A 19,347-nucleotide genomic window follows, 5' to 3' on the forward strand; every position below is an offset into this window, starting at 1 on the left:
GGATTTTTGTTTAATGCAAGAAGAGATAATGTTAGATCCTTTAAACAAATATTATATTTTACGTATTTACTTAAATTTCAGTTCTTGAACTGTCGAGATTGAAAGTGACGATGACGCATTATAAGCTATTACTAATTATGATAGAATTTAAAATTAAATAAGTAATTCTCATTGTCAGGGGCCTCTGATGAGGTTTATGTAACGACTACTTACTTAAGTAAATAGTACCTATCCAGGACCAACAGCTATTGATCGCTGTGTGCACCTATGCTATACTACTAAATTTCCTATCAGTCTTACACACTATCGGGCGAGCTGCTTCGCTCCTGCGTCGACGTCGACGGCCGCTCCCAGTGCGCCGGCCAAGGGCGCGCCGGGAGCGCCACCGGCCTTCATATCACATGCTGGGGGGGCTCTTCGTCACTCTTCATCAGGACGTAGGCCACAGGACGCTTGACGTCCGCGGGAGGGGGGGACGGCGTCCTACGCGGGGGACAACCGCAAGGGGATAACGCGCTGTTGTACAGGGCGCTGCTGTAGAGTGCGCCGCCGTAAAGAGCCTGTGAAAGAATAAGTTTGTTATTAATGTAGAATTGGAAAAGGTACTCAGTACCTACTTGTGTTCAATACTCATGAGAAAATAATCTCGACAAGAGCATATCCCGGACCCTTCAATAAAGCTCCTCGTTTTACACAGACAGTACACATTGACGTTACCGTACACGCGTATCTGTGTGTGTGACGTCTGACGCCCATACGATTGATTGATAAAGTAGGACGGGGGGGGGGGGGGGAGGGTGGACCTTAGCTCAGCCGCTGGTCGGGAGCGGAGAGTTGCTGTTCTATCTCTCTTTATTTAAGAGCTGCGCTCTTGTCGGTAGAGTAATCGCCTTCATTACTCCATCGATAGGGCGTGTAGAACGGTGGTTGCCCCAATCGCCTTCCGTTCAGCAGTACACCCACCAATTTCTCAATCGGTGATGTTCTAGCTAGAGCTCTACCAGAATCCATTTCCTCGGCCTCCAACCAGTACTGATACCGCTGCTGCCCGGAATCAGGGGTGCGCTTTTGAAGTAGCGGCGCCTACTCGCTGCGTCACAAGATCGTCATAGAACCAAGTAGCATTTTATAGGTTAGCCCGTCCCAGTTAGCTACCCACTACGTTCTGCTAATCCTGGTGCTGTTTGGTCGGGGACTGCTTATTTTTATATTCGCAGCTAACCATTATATCTGATGGCCGTTCCACTATCCGCCACCTGTGGACCCCGTAGATGGCCTACAGCTCAGCCTACTACAAGCCTACTACTGCTGTTCTGTACGTAGTATTATTCCTTATTCTATGACAAGAGTACTCACCTGTAAATGCGCCAACTCAGCAGCAAGTTTCCCGTCGTCAGTGGGCAGCTTGAAGGGGTAGAAGGGGTAGGGCAGCGGCGGGAACAAGGCGCGGCTCAGGTCAGGTTTGTCCTGTAGCAGCGAGTGTGGCATGGGCAGCTGAGGCATTCCTGGATGCGGCATCTGCGGGCCGGGCTGACGGATTACATGGGTTTAGGGGTTAAATGGCAGGAACGGGTACACCTCCCAAAACCTTTTGTTTCGCCGTCTGGAAGTCTCTAAATAGACTTCGGACTCAGGTGGGCCGAAGTAAGGACAATTTGTTCAGGTGGGGTTTCTCGGATGGCTCGGACTTAAAGTGCAAGTGCGGCACTGTTCCCCAAACGATGGAACATCTTACATCGTGTCCTGCGTGCCCGTACACCTGCACGCAGGAGGATCTGATGAGCGCTGCAGATAGCGCCATACTTGTTGCCAAGTTTTTGGCCGGTACTATTTAGTTTGCCATCGACACGATAAGAAGAAAAAGGGGTTAGATACGGCCTCTGTGGTCCAGTACTTGGACTGTCATAAAAAAAACATTCTGTGATCCCTAGTTTGGTTAGAACATTACAGGCTGATAACCTGATTGTCCAAAAAGTAAGATGATCCGTGCTTCGGAAGGCACGTTAAACTGTTGGTCCCGGTTACTACTTACTGATGTAAGTACGTAGTCGTTACATGAATCATGTCAGGGGCCTTTGGCGGCTCAATAATAACCCTGACGCCAGGGTTGCTGAGGTTGGTAATACACTTCACAATCCACATGATAGAAGAAGAAGAATAGACAGTAAATATTAAGACAAATTGTAATAGAGTGCATGGACTGGTCAACAATGGTGGTGTCGTTTATAAAAGGGTTAAGGGTTTTATTGCTGTAGGTAAAGTATATTAAGTAAGTGAACATGTATTACATTGAACAGTGATACCTGTGGAGCGACAAGTCTTGGGACTGGCGCCATCAGGCCGCTGATGCCGAATCCAAACTTTGGTTCCTTCTTGATCAAGGCCTTCGGTTTCCTCCGCGGCCTGTACTTGTAATCCGGGTGCTCCTTCATGTGAAGAGCTCTGTAACAAGTATTGCTGTATAGTCCAGCTGCCTCCATGGTCCAGTGATACAAATTCAAATTTATCTTTATTGAATTGTTAACATAGTTACACTTTGAATCGTCAATTTTTACATAACGAACGTCTCATCCGCCTAAAACTAATGCAACAACCTGTATAGCAGGGGAAAAGAAGCTGCAAGAAAAGCCTTGATTGAGCTTTGAGCTCTTGATCCCAGGTTCGAATCCCAGTGGAGACAACACAAAAGTTACTTTGTGAGCCCTGGTTTGGTTAGGTAGGACATTACAACGTCCGAAAGTAAGATGTATCCGTGCTTCGGAAGACACGATACTGCCAGATGTAAGTACGTAGTCGAACCAAGTCAAATGATGGTTCAATAGTAACCCTGACACCAGGGTTGCTGAGGTTGGCAATTAACCTCGTAACCCACACAATAGAATAAGATAGTAGTGTTTGTAGAAAGAAAACACCAAGTTTCAGAGAAAAAAAACGAATTATTGTTTTATATATTTCTCTAATATGTATAGTAAGTCCAAGTCCAAGCAATTTATCTAAAAAGCAATAATGCTATTCGACATTTGCGCATATAAAAGTGCGCAATGCATACAACTGTCAAATAGCAATATTGGTTTCTTCGATGTGGTCATTTTAACCCCCCTGTTCTTTCGAATTTCATATCTTGAAGGCTTATTCCTTACTCCCTGGGTTAAACGAAGATGAGTGACAACACTGAAAATTGCGTTAACGAGAGTGTTTTTACTGAACTACAACTCTTTATCAATCAGAACGTGCTGTTGCAACGAAACGCAAAATGGGGACGTAACAAACATTCGAAGTCTGCATTTGGCTGTCCAATCGAATAATTACTGCGGACTCGCTGACAATCGCGGAATTCTATCACAAAGCTAGCATAATCGGACAGAGGCCGCTCTGTCCGATTATGCCTGCCAGCATAGCCACCCCACAGCCGCGGCGCTACGGCTCAAACTCCAATGGTACTCGCCAGTATTCAATACAGAGACTCGAATAATACCGATTGTGAGTATTTGTTACAGAACAATGCAATAATCCGAGCATTGTGTCCGACATTGTTGTTTAAAGGGCGGCCGCGCTCACACAAACGCGCTTTATTGCATAAATAACGTTGTACTGTGCACTGGAAAATTGCGGCTCGTATTGTTTGCTTGATTAATTCTCATATTTTTGTTTTACAAAATCGCACTAGTTTTCTTCTATCGCGTGGGTTGTGAGGTGGATTACCCCATCAACTCTGTGTCAGGGTTACTACTGAGCCGCCAAAGGTCCCTGACATGGTTTTTGTTTTTTTTTTTATTATTATAATATCACTTTTTTCATTTATATAACTTTTTCGTAGATTATTATGTAAGTACCAGCCTTTTCTAGTAACTATTTTTTGACTGGTCCTGCCGTCTGGTGTCGACTAGTGGGACCAATGAGTGAGCGAGAGGAAAATATAAATAGAGCAGTGCAGACGTATATTGACAACTGATAGCAATCTTTCGCTTCTTGTCAACAGATGGCGTTACCAATTTACCGATAATCGTAAACAGATGGAATACGAATATCCCGTTAGACTTTCAGGATAAAATGTATCTGATGTCAGAATCCATCAAGTTGTTTAGGCTACTACTATCATCTCCCTAGCATTATCCCGTTTTTCACAGGGTCCCTAACCTAACCTAATCTAACCTGAGGATTTGACTGGTCTGGTTTTTTTAACAGAAGCGACTCCCTGTCTAACCTTACAACCCGCGAAGGGAAAACTAGCTCAATACATATTAGGTCACATACTTCCGAAAATGCATTTCTGGAATGTGGGTTTCTTCACGATGTTTTCCTTCACCGCTGAGCACGTGATAATCATTTAAGATCCAAACATGAATTCGAAAACGAATTCGACAATCATTGGTTTAGGATTCGAAACTGCGACCTCAAAGTGAAAGGCAAGCGTTCTACCAACTAGGCTACTACGGCTCAAAAAGAAACAGACATACATACATACACTCGAAAAAGCAGCCAGCAGAGTTTTTACAACGAGAACATTTCCACTTTAGAAACATTTTCGAGAACGCCACATCACTGTTTATAACTTACTATATCACTGATAACACTTTGATAATTTCAATACATCTACATAACTATTTCACAATCGAACCGAATTCCTGTGATCAAAAAGGCGGTCATCGACCTCAACACTATCGATTCCTTCATTACTCTATTTACTCTACAAATAAACACGATATCGTAAGGAAAATAATATGACTTGGAGGGCAGAAAAAACGTATCATTTTTTCCATACATAACTGGATATAAGAAATAGGATATTCAAGATATGGCTTCTTTATCGCATTTTGGACGCAATCGAATTAGGTAAATAAATGCATGTGATATTGATATGAGTAAGTATTTGCCGGTGGATATTGGAATCGAGATGGCAGTTCACTATATTGGTTGGTTTGTACCAATATGTATCGGCTACTGGTGACAAGGTGTAAATATAAGATACTAGCTTTTGCCCGCTTCGCTCTCGTTAAATTCGGGGTAACACGGTTCAAAAATAAGGTTTTCGTTGGGAACAAAGAGTCTGTGTACCAATTTTTAACTTCCTACCATGAAAACTGTAAAATTTCATCTCCTCTTTGGAGGGGATAGGGGCAGATTAAAAAAATGATGCTCGTTTTTTGTTAGTCAAATAGTCCACGTACCACTTTTTAGCTTTCTACCTTGAAAGTTGCGGAATGCTCCATGTAAACTTCCACCCCCCATTTTAGGAATGTGGGGGGGTTGTAAAGAGATAAAAGGTAGCCTATGTCACTCTCCATCCCTTCAACTATCTCTACTTAAAAAATCACGTCAATTCGTCGGCCCGTTTTGACGTGAAGACTGACAAACAAAAAGACACACACACTTTCATATTTATTATATTAAGTATGGATGTGAGTTGAGATTATAGATATCTCAAGTTGTGTCGAATTGATTTTTTAAACTTTCGTTGTCAACAACGAACTTTTATTATTTTCATATGTCTATCTGTTCTAGAAGAATAGAAGAAAGAGTTCGGAAAGGCACTAACGTAACTTTATAATAACCGTTTCTTTCTTTCTTTCTTTCTTAACGCGGATTTTGTATGACAACCGCTGTCGTCAGTTCAACCCTACTCTCTTTTACTACTACTCCTGCAAACAAATAACTACAATAGCACTACTGCTTCTCAAATTCCATAGCCACTAGTCACTTTACCAGCAATGTATATTTTATTTATGTGATAAGACTGCAAAGGAGAATGGGCGAATCTGGTCCAAGAACCTCCACTGATGAGACTTATATGTAATGAAAGCTTATGCTTTCTCTATGAATCTGGCAAAGTTCTATCAGATTCTGTCCCGGGGTTCTTTTTTTACGGCCATGTTTGTCCTGGCTAAAAATGTGATAAAATACAGTGGGAGCTAAAATCGGCTCAAGATTTGTTGCTGGATAACTAAGTCTACATAAATAATTATGTATCATATTGTATATCATTTTAAAGAGGATCTTTTCCAGAATCCGAAACATAAAAAAAAACAAAAAAGTCTTTATGTAAGCGAATTATAGTCAATTTGCATCTGCAGCGCCATTGTTTCTCGGTAGCTAAGTTCAAGTTTTATGCCTTTTACCCCTTCCAAAAGTATCTTACCGATTTTTTTTTTATATTGCTTCCGGAATTTGATCTGAGTGATAATAACAAGAAAAATAAATAGACACCTCTCCGATAGAGACCGCCTAAGCTATTGCCTATTGCAAGAAATCGTCATCATTAGCAAGTCATTACGGTATTGCATATTATAAGCTTATCAGCAACTTGGAACTTGGTCCAAGAACCTCCACTGGTGAGACTTGCATGTAATGATAGCTTATACTTGTCCTATGATTCTGGCAAAGTTCTATCAAACTCTGTCCTAGGGTTTTTGTACGGCCATATTTGTCCTGAGTGTACAGTAGTGGACTGCAAAATCACCTCAGGATTTGTTGTCGAAAAACTATTTAACTAAGTCTATATACATAATTATATATCATAATGTATATCAATTTTAAAGGGGAAGGTTATCAGAATCAGAAACACAAATAAAAAAAAATGCATTAAGTATGTAAACGACTTTTAGCCAACTCACGTCCGTAGCACCATTTTTCTCAGCAGCTACGTACGAGTTTCGCGCCTTCCAACCTTTCCAAAGAAGCCCAATCATTTTTTCCTTCTTCTGATATTGCATTCTTAACCTGACAAGTGACAACAACAAGAAATAAAATAGATACCATTCCGATAGAGGCCGCGTAAGCTATGGACCTATTGCAAGATAACGTACTCAAAGGCTAGTCATTATAATCCAACAGACGTAACATGATTAGAATGCGGCGGGACGGAAATGTAGTACATCGCCTTATGCGAAAGAGACGAAATATGTGTCTCTTTAACACTAACAGTATACAGCTTAGTACGAGAGAAACAAGAAATAAGTCATTCTAATCAAGATGCAATACAATGACTCTATTGTATACAAAAGAAACACATTTATTAAACAAGTTCAGGCAATAACTGGTGCAAAAGGCGGCTTTATTGCCAAGGTAGCAATTACTACCAGGCAACCTTACGTTTACGATACGTTTGTTGTACCATTCGGCATTGTTTATAAGACAAGATATAAGCCTGGATTAATAAAACAAGATTGTGGTGAAAGAAAACATACTACATTTGCGTCCTCCCGCATTCTAATCATGTTACGTCTGTTGGATTATAATGACTAGCCTTTGAGTACGTTATCTTGCAATAGGTCCATAGCTTACGCGGCCTCTATCGGAATGGTATCTATTTTATTTCTTGTTGTTGTCACTTGTCAGGTTAAGAATGCAATATCAGAAGAAGGAAAAAATGATTGGGCTTCTTTGGAAAGGTTGGAAGGCGCGAAACTCGTACGTAGCTGCTGAGAAAAATGGTGCTACGGACGTGAGTTGGCTAAAAGTCGTTTACATACTTAATGCATTTTTTTTTATTTGTGTTTCTGATTCTGATAACCTTCCCCTTTAAAATTGATATACATTATGATATATAATTATGTATATAGACTTAGTTAAATAGTTTTTCGACAACAAATCCTGAGGTGATTTTGCAGTCCACTACTGTACACTCAGGACAAATATGGCCGTACAAAAACCCTAGGACAGAGTTTGATAGAACTTTTCCAGAATCATAGGACAAGTATAAGCTATCATTACATGCAAGTCTCACCAGTGGAGGTTCTTGGACCAAGTTCCAAGTTGCTGATAAGCTTATAATATGCAATACCGTAATGACTTGCTAATGATGACGATTTCTTGCAATAGGCAATAGCTTAGGCGGTCTCTATCGGAGAGGTGTCTATTTATTTTTCTTGTTATTGTCACTCAGATCAAATTCCGGAAGCAATATAAAAAAATCGGTAAGATACTTTTGGAAGGGGTAAAAGGCATGAAACTTGAACTTAGCTATCGAGAAACAATGGCGCTGCAGATATAAATTGACTATAATTCGCTTACAAAAAGATTTTTTTTATTTTTTTTTTATGTTTCGGATTCCGGAAAAGATCCTCTTTAAAATGATATACAATATGATACATAATTATTTATGTAGACTTCGTTATCCAGCAACAAATCTTGAGTCGAGTTTAGCTCCCACTGTATTTTATCACATTTTTAGCAAGGACAAACATGGCCGTAAAAAAAGAACCCCGGGACAGAATCTGATAGAACTTTGCCAGAATCATAGGGAAAGCATAAGCTTTCATTACATATAAGTCTCATCAGTGGAGGTTCTTGGACCAAGTTTCATACAAAAGTGCCCATTGTCATTTTATCATTATTTTTCGTAAAGTGTTTTTTTGATAAATAGCCGAGCATACTAAGATTTTTACTCCTTGCATCATAGTCTATAGTTTGATTTTTGCCTTGCAGATTATAATGCACAAGAAGAGCTTTTAATTATGTATTAAAAACTACGGCGGAGCTCCGTGCGTCGTTAAGTTTGCGGACGAGTGAAGTGCAATGTTGAAGTATGAACTATTTGCTCATACTTGTATGACGCGCGTTTCGCGCTCACTTGGCCCTTCCAACTTCTTGTTTCTATTCCATGAGTAAGACTATAGAGCTACAAGGGGGATTCTCTTAAAATGCATAAATGATTTTGTCATAATTTTAATTATCATAATCCTTTTTGCATAACGTTTTTAAGCATAGTAGTACTTTCCCATAATAACATCTAAGAATACTGGTTTGTTAGGTAAGTATAACTTATTTTTGGACTAATATTTGTTGGTATTTTGATTTGCATATAAATAGGTATCCATAATTATTTTTTAGAATAATAGTGTTTTGTCATAATTTTTACAAGGCATAACAGTAGGTTAGGGTGCGGCGGGGGTGGCCCTTGGGCCGCCAGTATGTTTATCTTACACACGAAAAGTATACTGAATGATCACCAACAGCATGAAATAGAGTCAAAAAATATAAAAAGTCACAATCATGAACCAAATGCAACCAAGGAAAAAGTAAGTTTCGGAAATGTTCAAAGTTGTGCCAAAACTTTTCTTATTCGGAGTATAGTTTTTATGCTTATAATACTTATGCTTATATGTCATTATTGTCATTAATTATTATGCTTATGGTAGTTATGAGTTTCAAAATTATGCTTAAAAAGTTATGACAAATTAATACTATGCGTAACTAATAATAGGAGAAGTAACATTATGCCATGGTAAATTATTACATTAAAAATTATGCGTAAAAATAGAGAACCGCTACAGGGATACACGGACCTCCTGACATACCACCGTATGTCATTTTCCTATATGTCATACTATAAGTATAACGGTCTGACTCATCCTAGCGATGGGTCGTTATCGGTTTTTGAGATAACGTAACGTAAGCGTTATGTGATTTCCAATAACTAGTTTCTTAACTAGTGATTTTTATAACTAGTTATTTTCACAACGTTCTGAAGCAAACGTGATAATTGTAACGTAAAATCGTTTGGTTAGGTAGCAGTTAAAACGTCGTTTTCATCTTGTCATTACGAATATTGTAAAACCAGTGATTTTGCGTGAGTAGTGAAAGTAGCCAAACATCGACGCTATGCCTTAAACATAAGAGTGAATTCGATTTAACTTTATGGCGTTGTGATTAAAAGAGTTATTGAAGACTGATGCCTATTTCGATCGTTTAAATGGCGTTATGAATATCACTAGTTTTTGTTGTAGTGGAAAACGAGTGATCACTGTTCGAGCTCGTAACTGCATATATAACCAGTTATCGTTAATAACGCCCATCGCTAACTCATCCGTCAAAATTTTCGTTACCTTGTCACTAATACCCTGTATTATGCTATCCTAAATAGGTCTTACGAAAAACTCTTTAATTTCCTCAGCCACGGTTTCTATGAGTATGACTCAAAACTCACATTTCATAAGACTTATAAGTTATAAAAACAGTTTTGTATCACAAGAGGATCGTATCGAAATATCAAATAGAAGTCGATAAAAGTAAGCTCAAAGACAAATATGGGCGCGCCTTTTCGTCTATTGTATGACCGATAACCTCGAATGTATGGCGTACACAAATACATGTGAAAAAATATATTTGATACCAATCCTATACACTATAGCGCATTCTTGTTAATAACATTATCACTATCTACTTGTTGATATATTTGTACTTCTCAAGAGTTAGTAGGTGGTAAGTACGTACCTAAGCTTTGTACGTACCTACCTACACAGGATATTACTATACTAAAATATCATGATTTTTCGACAAGAAATACCACTTGATATCAACTCAGAATACAGAATTGACGTTATCGTACACACGCATCTGTGATGTATGATGCCATACGACTGAAGACTAAAATAAGACCGAGGGGGTGAGGTAAACCTAGCTCAACCACTGGGGAGAGCGGAGAGTTGTCATTATAAACGTAGTATTATTCCTTATACTATGTAATCAGAAGAATATGCTATACTAATTTATTATCTACAGATAAGGCTGTATGGCTGCGTTCTATTGTCTTCTCGTATTCGAAAATACAAATATTACTACGCTAGCCTAAAGTAGTCTAAAACAGAAGATATTAATGAAGATTTCCTACTGAATTACACACTGGACATTTCTGGCTGATTACCAGATTGTCCGAAAGTAAGATGATCCGTGCTACGGGAGGCACGTTAAGCCGTTGATCCCGGTTACTACTTACTGATGTAGTATGTAGTCGTTACATGAGTCATGTAAGGGGCCTTTGGCGGCTCAATAGTAACCCTGACACCAGGGTTGATGAGGTTGGTACTCCACTTCACAACCCACACGATATAAGAAGAAGACCTACTGAATACATTACTACTCAAAAATTACAAAAGGAAAAATATAGAAGACGAAGAAGTTATAAAACTAAAGACGTGATATACCAGATTTTACAAAGAAAAGGACAAGACCAAATACCAGGCTGTATGGGCTAAGTTACTTTTGCTTGCCCGAATGAGTAAATAGAAAAAAAAGTAAAGCAGTCTTTAATTCGATTTTCAAATTTTTGCAATGTTATTATCGTATAATATCTGTGGTTTTTTTTGGCGGGAAACGGGAACGGGACAGTTGCTTTCTTCATTGAATAATCTAAATAATTAATACGAAGTGGTGTTTTGTGGTTAATGATCGCATTAAGTTAGTCGGAAGACATTCGCGAGTGTTATTATATCGGAGTATTCAATAAACAAAGTGTATCTGCCTATTTTCGCTTCGTGCCAGGAAGCCGCTTCATAACTCGAAAGTTTATGCGGACTTTTGAGTTAATTCGTTTGGGGTTCGGAGTAGGAGTCTACTCCGAGGGTGGGGGCTTAGGTTTCATCATCATCACCTTTCATCATTTCATTAATCATCAAGAAAAAAAAATACGTCAGACATGGCTGTATGGGCATAGTACCCTTTGCCTTACCCTTCGGGGAAAACCAAAACAAAAAAAAGTATAATATCTGTGGAATAAATTATATTCTAGATTTCAAAGTAATGATTCGATTTTCAAATTTACTTGGTACATATTCGGTTAACACGTTTGTGGGAATTCCAACCAATAGCCGAGTGTTCGTCACTACACATCATACGTTTCATCCAATCACAAGAGTCATCATTAGCCTGCTGCAGCGTCTCTAACGGAATGGAATCGCCAGTACTTCGGCGGTCTTTTGGAGGCTAGTCGACTTGCCCGGGAATAAAATTATATCATGCGAAAATACGTATTATATCCTTCCGCGAGTGATCTCAAATGAAATAACTGAATAGTGTGGTGCCATTAATGATAGTACTGTATGCAAATACATGAACTTTGTTTTCTAAACGTCGTCGGATAGCCGGGATGCTCTGACTTTTGCCTGCAATTGTAGGCGCAGAGCGCAGAATGCAGATCATAATACATATATATTCATGGTAAGATTCGTCAGTATTGTGATTATTTCTATTTTAATACTGCATATGTAAATATAGAAGTTACTAAAAGTACTTGTGACGCCCCATAAGGCATTTCTGGTCAATGTAACATTTTTGAATTTACGTCATTTCGCAAGGTGTTATGGCTGAGGAGAAGAAATGACAAGAAACTGCAACAGCAACACATCTTTTAAATCAATGAGGGTACATTACAAGTTATTTAATAACTAGAGGAACACATTCAATACCAGACATTTTTATAATTTAGGTAATCATTAATCTTATAATAGGCTTTTTTACATAAAGTAAGCTTCACGTGAGCTTTAAATTTGTTCTCTGACAAATTTAAAATATTATCTGGTATTTTATTGTAAAAACGTATACATAACCCCAAAAAAGATGAATTTAATTTACTTAATCTAGAATTTTGAACAATAATTTTATTTTTATTCCTTGTATTGTAAGTATGCCTTTCACAGTTTCTCGGAAGGAGAGATACATTTTTACGCACATACATAATGTTACCCTCAAGTAAACTTTTTCGTAAAGCACTTAGGTATATTCTTTTACTAAATTGGTAAATTTAATGTTTTTCTACAGAAGCACGTGCCAAGTCTGACGGCCGGACAGGCGGTGAGCTCACCCTGCCCGCAGTTGGGCACGCAGACCGCGGACATTGACAAAGGTAAGGTTCTTATTATTCCTATTTTAAATTCTTTATTTCTTTCTTTATTGCGTACCATATATTCAATAACAAATTATTGAGGTAGATATGTACCTACAGCAATGTAATTATCATGTGACAAAACTGATAAAAGTATTTGTAGGTAGGTAGTTAAGTCAATTTGTTTCAAGTACCCACCCACAAAAAATCTCCGTCGTATAGGTAGGTATTCGACCACTAAATCGGTATCAACATCGTCATCAGCCCGTTAACGCCCCCACTGCTGGGGCACGGGCCTTCGCTATGGATGGATAGGGAGATCGGGCCTTAAACCATCACGCGGGTCCAGTGCGGATTGATAGTTATTATCGACTGCTAATGCAGCCGGGACCAACGGCTTAACATGCCTTCCGAAGCACGGAGGAGCTCGAGAAGAAAACTTTTTTTTGTCGGTATAATACCTACATATTGGCCCCGATTCCTGCAGACACCTTCTAATTTTACTTTAAGTTATACCTGTCATTTACTTATCCGCCGAAAAGGAAAGGGACAGATGGTTGACAGCTCTTAATTTTAGGAAGAATGAGTAAATGAATGAATAACCCGGGCGAATTAAAAAGGTATCTCGCTGGTATGCAAACCGTTTGACGTGTGCTGTCAACATAATTATGTCGGGTTATTGGCCAATGTAATATGTTTAGACGGTTGTTTTAGATTTGTGCATAAAATTGACGTCCATAAATTTTATGCTTGTCGATTACCCGTCCCTTTCCTTTTTGGCGGATAAGAAAACGACAGATATAACTTAAAATAAAATTAGGAGGTGTCTGCAGGAATCGGGGCCATTAGGTTTCTAGTGGTTATATTATTTATTTATTTGTACACAATAGAAAAGATAACACGAGCCGGGATTCGAACCCCGTAACGTAACGTAACCGTAATAACAGGGCACGCATTGGCACGGATAAAAAATCTTGAAATGTTACTGAATGGATGGTTATCAATATGATATTCATATCGTAATCACAATACAAACACAGCCAAATAAACACAGGAATAAGGGATAGACTACAATGCATACTATTGTGACTCAGAGGTTTTATCAATGTCATTTTGTTTAGAGTAACGATTGATTGAAGACGGTTCCAATAAGTCAATATTGTTTGAGAATCGTGTGCGTATGGGCCGATAACTGAATAAACTTTGAACAACGCGGAGGATGTTCTTGAAACCCCCTTACTCTCAAGATAAGCTGTGCGCTAACACAGTTGGCGATACTGCGTTGTTCTGATTCAGGCAGACACAAACTTAGTCTCATTTTCTCTCTCTCTATTTAAGAGCTGCGCTCTTGTCGGTGGAGTAACCGCCATTCCTCTCTTCTTCCCGCCAAAACCTTCACCTCCCGATACGACACGACCTGCACCTTCTCTTTTATTTGTTTCATAAATGTTATCCTAGTTCTAGCCCTTCCTCTCTTCCCTTCAATTTTTCCTTCTATAGTCTCATTTTACTTAAATTTAAAAAAAAAAACAATGATAATTCTAGGACTACCTTTATGTCTTTTTTGCAATAGGCTAGTTTCTAACTAGTTAAATCAGTTAGGTACTTTTTACTAAACGTAAAACACGTAATTACTATAGAATTAGTATGAAAAAGCACACTGTGACGTCATAGAAAAACGTGTCAAAATGTCGCACTTATTATTAAGTAAATTTTTCTTTATTAAAATTCATAAATAAGTTAAATAGAAAAAAGAAAAAAGAGTTGTTTTGTCACCTTTTGATCTGTCTTTATTTAGTCATCAGAATTTCATTATAATTTATCTTTGATCTAGGAAACAAAACTACCCAATTTTTAGAGCTGCATAACTGTAATAAAACCAAGTATTGTTCTCAAAATCGGCAACGCTAATGTCACCTTGTATACGAAGATCAATCCTTAGAATAAAACAGCCCATAACATAACAATCTCCTTCAAAAACTAAAGCGAATTTAACACCCGTGAGATCCCATTACTTTCCAAACATAATCGCCAGTCTATGGTTCAACAAATCAATTTAATCTAAGCTAACCCCATGAAATGAAGACAATTATCTCGGGCCATGGTAATATCTGGCATTGTGCGCGGGGTGCCTGTTATCTAGTACGGGCAGGGCTATAAAAATGAGCTTATGTCTCCAGTCTAGGACGGTAAAAGACGGGGGAATATATACAGGGCTGTGTGAGGGCGTTCTGTGAAGAGTTTAGTGTGTATCGATTGTGTTTTGTTGTCAGTGTTTTACATTGGTTGAAGTGTTAGGGACTGGGGGTTAATATACAAGACATATAACGTGTTCAGCTAAAAACTGACCGTGTTTTTGTCAATATGCGCGTTGGGCTGTTCACCTACCTAACACCACACGGGTCGTCATATCCATCTTATTATTTTTTTTTATTTTTTTATTTGGGGAGCTTACAGCTAAATTTAGAATGTTACATACTAACTTAATATCAAAAAGCCATTGACAAGCTTCCACAGATTGTAAAAAAAAGCACAAATTTTACAATATGGTTCTAAGACCTTATGCAAAGAATAGAGGAAACGAAGTCAAAGGTTGCAAGTTATCTTTTGTTTTATAATCACCGTGTTATTATAAGGGTTTTCTTGATCTATTAACATATTTTATATCAAATAATTTTATATTATTAGAAAGAAAGATAAAAAAAGTATTGGGACACCACAGTAGAACAAATACAAAACAAAACACGTAATAAAAACAACTTACACAACAATAGTTAATTACGAGAAGTTAATATTGTTGATCAATTTGCTTAAGTAGACACCTTATTAACTTGAGAAGAACACGAAATTTTATAGTGGGTAATATGAGCTCTATATAGATAAAGTGGGTATGAATTAATTCGCAAGGGTTGGGGCTTTGTATTTATTAGCGGCGGCTCTACACGTCGTCGGCTTCTATTTGTTACGTCCTAATTGTTATGTTACCGTGAATTTGTTATGTCACTTATTGTTGGTCCTGCTTAAATTAGATAGGGTAGGTTAGGCTTTTGAGAGGAAATTATATACCTAACAATTATTAGGCTATTTGTTCAGTTATATATTTTGATAAAAAAGGAATCTCTTCTATGCTTCTATGCTGTTCTGGGAGAAAATGAAAAACATAGAAAACGTTCAGCTGCTTGTCTTCCCGGGCATGTCGTAAAAACCGACAAAGGGATTGTGTCCTCTAACATGATGGACTAATGTTATGGGCGATAGGCTGATCCCTTATCACCATAAGGTTCATCATATCCAGCTTACGACATCGTATCAACAGTGGCTGCAAGTTGTCTTTGATTACTTGTGGCTCTGCCCACCCCATTAGGGATTACGGGCGTGAGTTTATTTATGAATCTCTTCTTCTATCGTGTGGGTTGTGAGGTGGGTGACCAACCTCATAGAGCCGCCAAAGGCCCCTGACGTGACTCAAGTAACGACTACGTACTTACATCAGTAAGCAGTAACCGGGACCAACGGTTTAACGTGTCTTCCGAAGCACGGATCAGCCCAAACCAGTAGAATTCGTTTTTTTAAATTTAGTACTGAAGATAGGTTTGCGTTTGACCACAATCAGTTTTTTTTTACGTGACTTATTGTAGATTTGCCGCAGATTGCATTAACTACTTGACCGAACAAATGGGGAGCGCTGAAGGCTCTCACGCGGTCCCACAATCAGTGAAGGTGTGGTCACACTTATATCTAGTAAATGCCTATTCAATAATCGGAGTCCATTATCAGAAGCCGAGCCATTTGCGCAGGAAATATTATAGTGCGCGAAACAATGGTTTGACAGTGTGCGCGCGAACACAGGTGCACTCTTGCGCCTACCGCCCTGTATCCAATGGAACGGGGAGCCGCTACGATCGGAGAGCGGTAGGAACGGCATCAGCAGCTAAATGCCTATTCACTCCAATAGTGAAGAGTGAAAATGAAAGCAGCGGGGGAAATACTATAAAGTCGGTCAAATCGTGCGTACCGTAACCGAACAAAACTCTTCGAACCCACGTGTCAATTATCTATGTTTCAAACATGAATTCATTAGTTTAGAGCTCGAACCGGGATTCGAACCCACTACGATATGTAAGGGTGTGTGCGTGTAAATTACGATAAATAAGTAACATATTAAACACGAGTTTACTGTAGTTCAGACTGTATGGCTATGTTCCATTGCCTTCTTCTTCTTCTTAAAAAGCAACTTGGTCTCACAAGAGAAAAAAAACGCTTTTTTCCACTCTCTTTTTACGCCAGAAAAGCATCCTTGTCGTGCTGGAGAGGTGATAATATCACATCTTAGATGAGAACGTTGTTTGTCTATTTGTCTATCACCGTGTTTACTTTTTAAATCTCACCTTAAAACTATTAGACATCTGTGGTAGAACGTAGTAACTCAACAAATAAAACTTTTTGTCTCACAGTCATAACAGGTGGGTTAGTCTGCGTGTTTATCTTTTGATACGAAATTAAAAAGATAGAGAAAGGACTTATTATCTTTTTTTTTGTTAAAAGATTCTATGTTTACATTATCTTTTTAATTGTTAATGTTTTATGTTTATTTAGTCCCGATTAAGGTGCGTTGGTGGCTTTTTCTGTTGGGAACTGTGTGGTAGGTAAAACGTATAAAAAACAAAGGACAACTGGTCTTATCAAGAATACAAATATACTGATAATAAATAAAGGCCAGGCCATACTTTAAAGTCGTAAAGAATGTACTTTTAAAATCCAACCCCCATTGTTTAATTATTGTGTATGGAAACCATCGAGCATGGATGAAGTATTTGATGAGAGTGGAAGAAGCGAATCTGGTGTGTCAGGCAGGATCGTTGTAAGTGGAATTCCAGTCTCTGCCTACCCCAACGGGAAATAGGCATGATCTTATATATATACGGTCACGAGTACTAATTTATATACATTTTGAAACCATGTCACATTAACTTTTTTGACAAATTAAACCGTATCGCATTAAATGTCAAATATGATAGTGCGACAGGGTTCTAAAGTGGCTACATGATATTGCTCATGACTGTATGTGTGTAATTATGTACTTACTTCATGAAACACACAAGACACATAACTGAGGTGTAATAAGAAAGGAGTCTTTTGAAAGAGGGGAAAAATTCTAATTAAATATCCAAACAATTGTGACATCTAGTCTATTTATTTTAAATTAGAAATATACTCTCGTCAATAGAAAGATTTTTTGCTATCTGTGATTTGATTTTATAGAAGGAAACATTAATCAAAAATGATTTTGGATAAAGGCCCGCGAAACATCCCTAACCTAATCAACCATGCTTATAGGAAATACGACCTAATCTAACTTACTAACTTCCGCGACAACTTCAGCAAACCGGTACAAACAAATGGATTTAATATATATTCATCATCTCCCTAGCGTTATCCCGTTTTTCACTGGGTCCGCTTACCTAACCTGACGATTTGACAGGTCCAGTTTTTTACAGAAGCGACTACATGTCTGACATTCCAACCCGCGAAGGGAAAAGTAGCCTAATATAGGTTATGTCACATACGTCCGAAATGCATTTCTCGAGAATGTGGGTTTCCTCACAATGTTTTCCTTCACCGTTGAGCACGTGATAATTATTTCTGATCCAAACATGGTTTTAAAATATATTGAACAGCAGAAATGCCGGTCGATCAATATGTTTATTAAGTACTCCAATACCAACCAATACTATGATAATACTATCATGTTAGGTACATGATTTTCAAACAGTTCAAAAATTAAATTAATTTCCATGACAAAGTATTTTTATTATACTTACTGAAAATTATATTTAGAAATTATTGGCACATTTTTTTATTTTAAGCGCGCTTATTTTTACTTTTTACAAAATAATTTGATAATTTGAAAGTTCCACAGGCTTAAGACTTAGTAATAGCGCTTTTGTGAAATGCTATAATATACACCTTAATATAGAAGACACTTTACAATTTGTTATAGAATGAAACAAAATCTAAACATAATCTCAGTTATTTTTATAAACGGCATAAACCTACGGAGATATTTCACTGTCTCTCTCTCTCTCTAGTAAACAATATTTTATATAGGTATATAACCTACTGCTTCCATGTGCTTTTTTTCTATTTTCATACATTTTTTACGCGATAAAATTATATTCGAACTCACCGTAACCTCTTCGCTTCGTCAATAAATGGCCGTTTCTCCATCTCAGTCAGCAGTTTCCACTCAGCGCCCAGTCTTTTAGATATTTCTGAGTTATGCATCTTTGGGTTATCCTGGGCCATTTTCCTTCTCTGCCCTCTAGACCACACCATGAAGGCATTCATCGGTCTTTTGATGTGTTCAGCTGGCTGTTTTCCTAGCGACATATTGGTTTTTATTTTTTAAACTTCAAATGTCCAAAATTCGAATGCAATTTATTTTTTTATCAACACTTTTTTAGCAGCTAGGTCATGACTTATTCATGAAAAACTTAATATATTTTTGAAAAACTTTTTTATTTTAATTGAGATGTTTTTTATTAGTTTTATTGACTAATTTTAGCTTTAAATAAATTCTTGCTACAACAAGAGTCCTTTAACGACTTATTTTAGAAGTTTAATGTATTTAATTACAACGAAAACATAATAAAAACAAAACTCCCGAATTACGCTCCAGGTCCAGTATAGCGCGCGCGAAAAGCTCTAGAAAGCTCAATGCGGCGCTTTTCTTGTCTGAATCCGTGAAT

The 19,347-nt window shown here is 38.1% G+C and overlaps 2 protein-coding genes across 3 annotated transcripts in view; one reads left to right on the forward strand and one right to left on the reverse strand.

The window, feature by feature from the left end:
* LOC126375199 (uncharacterized) overlaps nucleotides 1–13,441 on the forward strand; it is a 100,528-nt gene extending 87,087 nt beyond the window's left edge. Inside the window, exon 5 of the transcript XR_007567552.1 lies at nucleotides 13,422–13,441. The gene's annotated coding sequence lies outside the window, so the exon portion shown is untranslated. The remainder of the gene's footprint in view (nucleotides 1–13,421) is intronic.
* On the reverse strand, nucleotides 142–19,053 carry LOC126375458 (transcription factor SOX-14-like). 2 transcript variants are annotated; one of them, XM_050022505.1, is made up of 4 exons: nucleotides 18,786–19,053; nucleotides 2,304–2,442; nucleotides 1,357–1,518; nucleotides 142–560 (listed from the first exon to the last, which is right to left on the reverse strand). In XM_050022505.1, the coding sequence occupies exons 1-4, from the start codon at nucleotides 18,986–18,988 to the stop codon at nucleotides 393–395; spliced, it is 672 nt and encodes a 223-aa protein (XP_049878462.1). In that variant the 5' UTR covers nucleotides 18,989–19,053; the 3' UTR covers nucleotides 142–392. The 2 variants fall into 2 exon arrangements, with proteins under 2 accessions (XP_049878462.1, XP_049878387.1); XM_050022430.1 differs by having other exon boundaries at nucleotides 1,357–1,530.
* Nucleotides 19,054–19,347: the final 294 nt, after the last annotated feature.

Source organism: Pectinophora gossypiella, chromosome 1 (genome assembly GCF_024362695.1).
Source record: "Pectinophora gossypiella chromosome 1, ilPecGoss1.1, whole genome shotgun sequence".
Taxonomy (NCBI): Eukaryota; Metazoa; Arthropoda; class Insecta; order Lepidoptera; family Gelechiidae; genus Pectinophora; species Pectinophora gossypiella.

What these genes read in the sequence shown, in the direction of transcription:
- LOC126375458 (XM_050022430.1), bottom strand. Translation starts at nt 18,988, where the DNA reads ATGTCGCTAGGAAAACAGCCAGCTGAACACATCAAAAGACCGATGAAT. An exon ending in CAAGACTTGTCGCTCCACAG is followed by an intron (nt 1,531 to 2,303) that starts GTATCACTGTTC and finishes GTAATCCGTCAG; the next exon opens with CCCGGCCCGCAGATGCCGCA. An exon ending in CTGAGTTGGCGCATTTACAG is followed by an intron (nt 561 to 1,356) that starts GTGAGTACTCTT and finishes ATTCTTTCACAG; the next exon opens with GCTCTTTACGGCGGCGCACT.